This window comes from Rhinopithecus bieti, unplaced genomic scaffold (genome assembly GCF_001698545.2).
Source record: "Rhinopithecus bieti isolate Rb0 unplaced genomic scaffold, ASM169854v2 scaffold_14700, whole genome shotgun sequence".
Classification (NCBI taxonomy): domain Eukaryota; kingdom Metazoa; phylum Chordata; class Mammalia; order Primates; family Cercopithecidae; genus Rhinopithecus; species Rhinopithecus bieti.
This window is the reverse complement of record NW_016808194.1, coordinates 1,453,242-1,460,921: the sequence shown is the minus strand read 5'-3', so window position 1 is coordinate 1,460,921 and position 7,680 is coordinate 1,453,242. Positions and strand designations below refer to the sequence as shown.

The 7,680-nt window shown below is 36.1% G+C and overlaps 1 protein-coding gene and 1 long non-coding RNA gene across 2 annotated transcripts in view; one reads left to right on the top strand and one right to left on the bottom strand.

Annotated features, from left to right (window-relative positions):
- The window catches only part of MON2 (MON2 regulator of endosome-to-Golgi trafficking), a 128,758-nt gene that overhangs the window by 107,905 nt on the left and 13,173 nt on the right, over positions 1-7,680 (bottom strand). The window contains 1 exon segment of the mRNA XM_017885694.1: positions 3,479-3,542. Within this exon segment, the coding sequence (XP_017741183.1) occupies positions 3,479-3,542 (64 nt within the window).
- On the top strand, positions 2,779-5,315 carry LOC108537926 (uncharacterized). Its single transcript, XR_001887947.1, has 2 exons — positions 2,779-2,949; positions 4,654-5,315. It is a non-coding gene; the product is annotated as an uncharacterized LOC108537926 (long non-coding RNA).

Sequence of the window (7,680 nt, the reverse complement as noted above, 5' to 3'; positions counted from 1 at the left end):
ATATATTCTATTAAATATATAAATATAAATGTATTAAATTTTAAAAGCAAATAAATTACCTTATAAATCAGAAAAAAATTCCAAAGTATATTTACTCATTGCTACTTAAAGACCTTTTAGCTATGAGCTCTTTAAAAAGAAGATGAGGGAACAACATGTGAAAAAAGAAAAAAAGTCACACCAACTGATTATTTATGTAAAAATTCTTTATGTATACTGACAGCAGCTGAAAGCAGCCACAGGTAGATGTAACCACTATGGTTTGGGGTAGGGGCTAAATATACAATGTTAAAAGATACCACAACTTCATTGATTTCCTTGTTACAAATATTTATTTAAAAGCAGATTATGTAATTTTGTATAACAAATAATTTCTGAATTTTTAGTATACTATAAGCTAGGATAATAAACACAATTTGTAATATATAATATTCACATAATATTAAATGTAAGATTAAGGCATTTGGCCTTGTAAATGAAAACTTTATGTTGCTATCTCTCATTTTCAAAGTTTTATCTTTAAAGAAAATGGAAATTTTGAGATAATGATCTGTACATCTGAATCAATGCTGACATTACCTGGCATAGCATTCCCACTTATGTCAGCATTCATGACAGCAGTGAAAACAAAGAAAAATAAACATTAAAGGAGGATGTTTAAAAGAAGGGGAGATGTAAAGCAAAGACTTATTCTGAAATATAAATAATATTCCCTTGGAAAAAAAATCTAAGAAAACTAAAGTTGACTAGCAATCTATGCCAAGTATCATTAATTAAACTACTTGATCCAAATGAAAAGTTATCATTCTTACAACAAATCTTTATATATTCTGAATATGCAGAGACATATGAGATTTCAATATCCAATCTCATTTGAGACTCCTCAATTGTTTGGTATTTTTGACATACATTAAAGCACAAAAGTTGTATAGTCTCCTATAGTCTCAAGTACCATAAAGAAGTAAATACTTCTCAGGAAATTTTAAAAAGTTAACTAAAATTTTTTCTCAGTATTAACTGTAGTCTTAATTATATAGTTTAGAAACTATATACTGACTAATTTAAACTCTGTTTTGAAGAGCCTCTGATTTTCAGGATGACAGTGGTCTATAAATCTATAACTTTTAGGTATTAATTATTTTAAATACTTCATAAAAAATACTAGGATAAAGTTTAAGTGCGAATATACCTCCTCAAGTATATAGCTCTGGATACTATGAAGATCAAAGCATGACTATTAATTGTATTTGCATACAGATCTGTTCTAACTTGATTTGAATAACGCTAATTGAATTTAAATGAAATTAAAAGCCTGCCTATATATTTAAATCATACCAACTAAGTCAAAATTTTTCTTACTCATCTTAAGAGTAATTAATTAGACATTTTACGTGGGATAGAATGCTGGAATAACAGTGATCCTCTGAGGAAATCAGTCATTTTTTTAAAAAAAGTCTTTCACAAACTATAAAACCAATGAAAATTTGTATTAATGAAGAATAATTAAGGACTTACCACAGTATCAACAATGATATTAGTATCAACAATGAAAAAAAATATTTCAAATATTTACAGTGATATTCGAATATGATTGGCCTATGGTAAGTCTCCAACATAAAAATATCCAGGTCATCATTTATCTTTAAACATCAATTTCCCTACAGTCGCTAATCTGCCTAACTGCCTACGTCTCCCATTAAAACCCACATGCTGGCCGGGCGCAGTGGCTCACGCCTGTAATCCCAACACTTTGAGAGGCCGAGGCGGGAAGACCATGAGGTCAGGAGTTCGAGACCAGCCTGGTCAACATGATGAAACCCTGTCTCTACTAAAAATACAAAAATTAGCCAGGTGTGGTGGTGGGCACCTGAAATCTCAGCTACTCGGGAGGCGGAGGCAGGAGAATTGCTTGAACCCAGAAGGCAGAGGTTGCAGTAAGTTGAGATCACACCATTGCACTCCAGCAGGGACGACAAGATCAAAACTGAGGAAAAGTCTCAGGAAAAACAAACAGAAAAACAAAAAAACCCCACTTGCCAACCTTCCTAACCCAACGATGTGCACCTCTGCCTTTACCCACCACTTTCACTATACCCCTTCTCAAAATGCACACAGAGCATTATTCACTTCTGTGCATAATGTTATAAAACTATTTGGTGTTTTGATAGACTGTTCAAAATCAGGGAAAAAGCTGTGGGAAACAGATGTAATTGAGGAGAGCTTACCCTAAGGGGAAATTTCCAGCAAAGCTGGATAGCCTAAGTGAAATCCACTCTTGCCCCCTGATCCTTAATCTGCCCCCAAAAATCATTTCATTTCATAACACTCTGAAATCCCACCAGTTACAGACTTACTGGTATCCCTTTTAAAAAATGTAAAATATATGAAAGTTAAAGAGATTATTTACCATTGGGACTTTGTATAAATTAATTTAATAGGACTACTTTCCTCATAGATTAGCTGAGATCAACAGCAGTACTGGAACTGGAAATGCAGATTAAAGGATCACTGAAGCAAGCACTGGTTACGTATGGAATACTTGGGAGTAACTAGCTAACGTGGAAACCTGGTGATACCATGGTAGCACACTGTAGCAGGAAGACCATGGGCTCCTGAACATTCCTGGATTTTAATCTGGTTCCACTACTTTTCCGGTGACCTTGGGCAAGTAACTTAACCTCTTCACATCTCAATTTGCTCTACTATCAAATAAGATAATATTTCCCCACAAGGTTGTTATGTAAGATAGAATAACACAAGTGCCTTGCATATAACAGACTCAAAAAAAAACAACAAAAAAAAGTCAGTTTACCTCTTTTCCATGTTCATTACTGAGGCAAGGACAAAAGGCACCAAGTAAGAGAAAGGAGTGGACTGGGTAGAAAAGAAGGATGCCAAAGAGAAACTCCTGAAAATTCCTCCTTGAAAACCGGGTTCAATCAAGAGAAGGTAAGAAAATAGTTTTGTTTTCTTTTCTCTACTTCACTCTCATTCTTTTTTCATGATCATATTGCCTTAGTCCCAAGACTCAAAATTCATATGGTAAATACAGATGACTACGTTATGAATTGTTTGTATTATATTAAAGAGAAAGTAGATCATAGAAGGTGAACTGAGAACCAATCTTTCATTCAATTCAATGGAACAAATATTACTGAATGCTTTTTATGGTGTGTCTCAGGTGATTAGCAAGAAGTGGAAGAGAATGCAAAGATGAGTAAGAAAAAAATTTCTTGCCTTTAAGGAGTTAGTAGTGTTAAGGTTTCTGATTTCAGAGAATTTTATAGCATTCATCTCTGGGAAACACAATCAGTTCATAAGTTATGGACTTTTGCCCATTCTGTATCATTATGAATAGCATATGTTAGGTCATAAGGAAGAGATATTACAGAAAACTGATGGCTTTTACAATAAAGATTCTACTTTTACTATTAGTCAAATTTTTGTTTATTATTAAATTTTTAATACATAAAATTACCTGCCAAAATTTCGGTGTTTCGTGCAGCAATTGTTTTAACTTTTATTATTCCTGATTCAGCAGCCTGCAAGAATAAAAATAATTAGAACACAAAATTTACTGCCAAAATGAATTATCTATGGAAAATAAGTCATATGTGATAGACAAAATATCAAGCACAGTCAGTCACTACCACCTTTTTAATTTTCAAACCATCAGATACTAAGCCCAGTAGTGACATATATGTTAAATGTAATAAAATATGATTAATTTGATTATTCACAAGCAAACTCTGCATGCACTACAACATGTTGCCTTCTTCTGCCTTAAGGCATTATCTGGAATACCTCAATCCCCTGCAAAGTTAAATTTTCCAAGAATAAAAATAACAAACAAAAACAAAATCTACTGAAAATAATTAGGCTCCTTTTCCCCATTTCAAGCCTCCTCTCCCTCCACCACACACAAAAAAATTATAAAACACTGCAAAATCAAGTAAAACTACTGTGTTGGATTTATGTATTTATTTATTTATTACAGAGTTTTTTGCTCTTGTTGCCCAGGCTGGAGTCAATGGCACGATCTTGGTTCACCACAACCTCTGCCTCCCTGGTTCAAGCCATTCCCCTGCCTCAGCCTCCCAAGTAGCTGGGATTACAGGCACCCACCACCATGCCTAGCTAATTTCTATATTTTTATTAGAGACGGGGTTTCACCATGTTGGCCAGGCTGGTCTTGAACTCCTGACCTCAAGTGATCCACCCATCTCAGCCTCCCAAAGTGTTGGGATTACAGGCGTGGGCCACCGTGCCCAGACCTGTGTTGGATTTTAAAAGCTACTTTGTTTTCTTTTTTGAGAATGGATAACCAAACACTTCATTAACCATAGTATGTTTAGCAGGCAGTACTGGCAAGTCACATAGTATTTTACAGAATGCCACAGAACTGCACTGTCCAATTTGGTAGCCATTTGGCTACATGTGGCTATTAAGCACTTGATATGTGACCAGTCTGAATTGAGCTATGCTCTAAGTGTAAAACACATACTAGGTTTTGAAGACTTAGTATTGAAAGAATATAACCTATCCCCTAAATATTTATACCGACTACATGTTGAAATAATATTTCAAATTATTAAGTTAAATTATTATTAAAATCAAATGTGTTTCTTTTTACTTGTTTTCCCCTTTTTTTAGAGACAGGGTCTTGCTGTACTGCCCAGCCTGGAGTGCAATGCCACAATCATGGTTTATGGCAGCCTCGAACTACTGGGCTCAAGTGATCCTTCCACCACTGTCTTCCAAGTAGCTGGTACTATAGGTACATGCTAATTTTTTAGTTTTTTTGTAAATTTGCTATATTGCCCAGGCTAGTCTTGAACTCCTGGCCTCAACCGATCCTTCCACCTCAGCCTCCCAAAGTGCTAGGATTACAAGCATGAGCCATTGCACTTGGCTTCTTCTTACTTTTTAATGCAGCTAAAAATTACATATATGTATTACATCTGTAGCCCACATTATAATTCCATTGAAGAGTGATGACACATAATATTGACATACTATTTCCATCAAAGAAACTCAGAACATTTTGATTATTTAGAAACATGCTATTTTATACATACACTGTTATCTATACCTCCAAAGATAGTAAGTACGTACTCAAAAGAAGCTATATGTACAAGTTTTCTTATTAATTTGCTTGCTACTTAGTCATTTATTTTATCTCTTACTGCTTGCTAAGGGACAAGTGGTAGCAGTCTCTAAAGGTTTAAAAATAATTATGTAAAAACACCAGTATGCTCTGGCCTGTTAGTCTGACAAACAACAAACTGATGTCTAAAATAAAGAACACATTGTAAGATATACCATGTGTAGTAGACTTCTGTCTTTTTGTTGGCTCCAAGCACATCAGGCCCTTGCTTGTGTTTGAAGAATTCCTAACTTCATAAATTTTGGTGCAAAACAGAGCCTATTTTCCACTATTAAAAATGAAAATGTAGATGGTTTTCCACATGCCCTGCTGGCAGCCTATGCTTACCCATAGAGATGTGCCCACCAGCAATTTTGAATGTGGAGCCTAGTAACAAAGAACAGAGACAATAAAGAATTCTTTCTGATGACAGCAATAGTGAAAGCAGTATCTAGTTTCCGAAGGCCGCAGAACCAGTAGTGGACTGGAGTGACCAGCACACCCAGAAGTGCAATCAGCAGCATCCAGTCATTATTCAGCAGACACAGACGTAATGGTCGTGTTGGCATGAGTTTTGCCATGGTGCTAGTTGTTTAGCCTCCCCTTTGTTCATGTATTTTTTCTAGGTTCAAGCCTTCTACCAACTCTGTAAACTACTCAATATCCTATCAGTAAAGTTTATTTCTGCTTAAATCCGCCAGAGTCAGCTTTCATTGCTCACAACTAAGAAGCCTAATGGATACACTAGGACTTATTTCTAAAACTTTAGAAAATGGAAAGGTCCCAAATTAAATTAATACATCTACCAGAAGAAAAACACAGTCAAAAGGAATTACTTCAGGGAAAGATTATTGGTTTCCTGATTATTTGGGCAGTGTGTATTAGAAACACCGGAAGCTTTTAAATAAGTCCTGATGCCCTGATTGCAACCCAGTTAAACCAGAATGACTGCTGGTGGGAGGCAGCCATCAGTATTTTAAAAAATCTTCATGTGATTCCAATATACAGTAAAATTTAAGAGACTACAGCAATAATACAAGCAAGAGATAATGATGGATTGGCCCAAGATTGTTAGTGATAGAGATGGTAAGAAGTGGTGAGATTCTTGATATACCTTGAAGATGTACAAACCACAGCAAATTTACTACTGTAAAAATTATAGAACACTGAAATTATTATGTGCATTTTGTAACATTCACACACCCCATTTCAAATTATCTTGGATCAATTTCTTACTGAGGCAGTGGAAATTAATCTGTGGTCACTGAAATTTCTTCCATCATCATTTTCAAATTTAACCTCTCCCCTTTCTCACTATGGCCCCATATACCTTGCATAGGTCCAAAGTCAATATGTGGTTTTGCTTTGGTGCAAACAGAGATTGATTAAATTGAACCATCATAAATATGAATGTAATTTATCCAGACTTTCTGAATTCTAGTCAGTCAAACCTTAATGGTTTCCAAAATCCATCCTGTACCATGCTAGATGATAGATGTCAGTAAATGATTTCAAATTCGCCAGACATTGTCCTGATTTCCTGAGATGAATAAGAGTTGAACCATGAATGTGTGCACATGTCTAATAAATATCTTTATGCAAACACACAATAAGGAGAAGGAAAAGGAAGTTTGTTTTTCATTTTGAGACCAGGTCTTACTCTGTCACCCAGGCTGGAGTGGCAATGGCGTGATCACAGATCACTACAGCATGGACCTCTAGGCTCAAGCAATGCATCCACATCAGCCTCCTGAGTAGCTTGGGACCACAGGCGCACACCACCACATCTGGCTAATTTTTTGGGGTTTTTTTTTGTAGAGACAGGGTCTCCCTGTGTTGCCTAGGCTGGTCTCAAACTCCTGGGTTCAAGCGATCCTCCTGTCTCAGCTTCCCAAAGTGCTGAGATTATAGGGGTGAGCCACCACACCTGGTCAAGTATTTTTTAAGTAGTTCCAAAATGGTATCTTAAAAGATATGTAACCAGTATTTTCATTCTTAAATTCAAGGAATTGCCAAAAGGACTGTTTGTTGCCTTAGATATAATTAGACATATCTCATAGCTCCTCATTTTTAACATCCAAGTTTCTACTGTCAAAATACTCTGGAATTGTATCATCTTACTCTCATAGGCACCCTGTGTTGATGGAAAATTTCACTATTAACGATTATTGACACACTTGTATATCACTTAGGTATAAAATAAGACTAGCCTACATCTTTAAAGGTATTCTGTATGAACAGAGGTCTTCACAATCAGATTTCCTTCCATGTGTCAAGGACCGTAGGTGTGAAAAAAAACTGTTAGCTTCTTGCTTTAAAAATATTCCCTATTCTGGCCGGGCGCGGTGGCTCAAGCCTGTAATCCCAGCACTTTGGGAGGCCGAGACGGGCGGATCACGAGGTCAGGAGATCGAGACCATCCTGGCCAACACGGTGAAACCCCGTCTCTACAAAAAAAGTACAAAAATTAGCTGGGCGTGGTGGCATGCACCTGTAATCCCAGTTACCCAGGAGGCTGAGGCAGAAGAATCGCT